The 564-nt window shown below is 62.6% G+C and overlaps 1 protein-coding gene across 1 annotated transcript in view; it reads left to right on the top strand.

The window, feature by feature from the left end:
* The first annotated feature begins 77 nt into the window (after nt 1–77).
* Nucleotides 78–564, top strand: part of LOC104511784 (uridine-cytidine kinase-like 1) — a 5,469-nt gene continuing 4,982 nt past the window's right edge. The window contains 2 exon segments of the mRNA XM_010154530.1: nt 78–118; nt 490–562. Coding sequence (XP_010152832.1) covers nt 78–118; nt 490–562 — 114 coding nt within the window.

Below are 564 nucleotides of genomic sequence, written 5' to 3'. Positions count from 1 at the left end.
AGCCTGGTGCTCGCCCAGCTCACCGATGCAGACGGCTTGGCAGCCTCGCTGGTCCCCAGGGATTTCAGGATGAAAGGATGGGAGAACTCGAGGTTTGGGTGGGAGTGGAGCGCTCAAGGTGCGGAGAGGGAAGGGATTGCATGTAGGGGAAGGAGGATAGTCAAGGTGTAGCCGGTCGGTGTGTTTGGCTTCCATGCACTGGAAAGGTCCCTCGGCATGCCCAGGCAGGTTGTTGCCCTCTGCAGTGACACCCCTCAGGAATTTTGGGAGCTCCCTGGGGGGTTGTTTCACGCAGACGTGCTCCAGGCAGTAGGGATGTAGGAAGCAACTGGCTGTGGGTGCTGGTAATGCCGCTGCAGGGCTGGGGTTGCCTCTCCCCCTCCCTCACTGCATCACTCGCCCATCCAGCGTGTGATCCCCCGGAGACGGGGAATCCAGGGACCCTTCCCCACCACCTGTAACCGAGCTCCTTCCTCTCCCCATCCCCAGCAACAGCAGCGCCGAATCCTTAGACCGGCTGTCCCCTACGGTGGGCTCCACCACGCCGCCCCCAAAGCGGCCCAC

The sequence above is a fragment of the Eurypyga helias genome, unplaced genomic scaffold (genome assembly GCF_000690775.1).
Source record: "Eurypyga helias isolate BGI_N326 unplaced genomic scaffold, ASM69077v1 scaffold23476, whole genome shotgun sequence".
Taxonomy (NCBI): domain Eukaryota; kingdom Metazoa; phylum Chordata; class Aves; order Eurypygiformes; family Eurypygidae; genus Eurypyga; species Eurypyga helias.
This window is presented reverse-complemented; position numbering and strand designations above follow the sequence as displayed.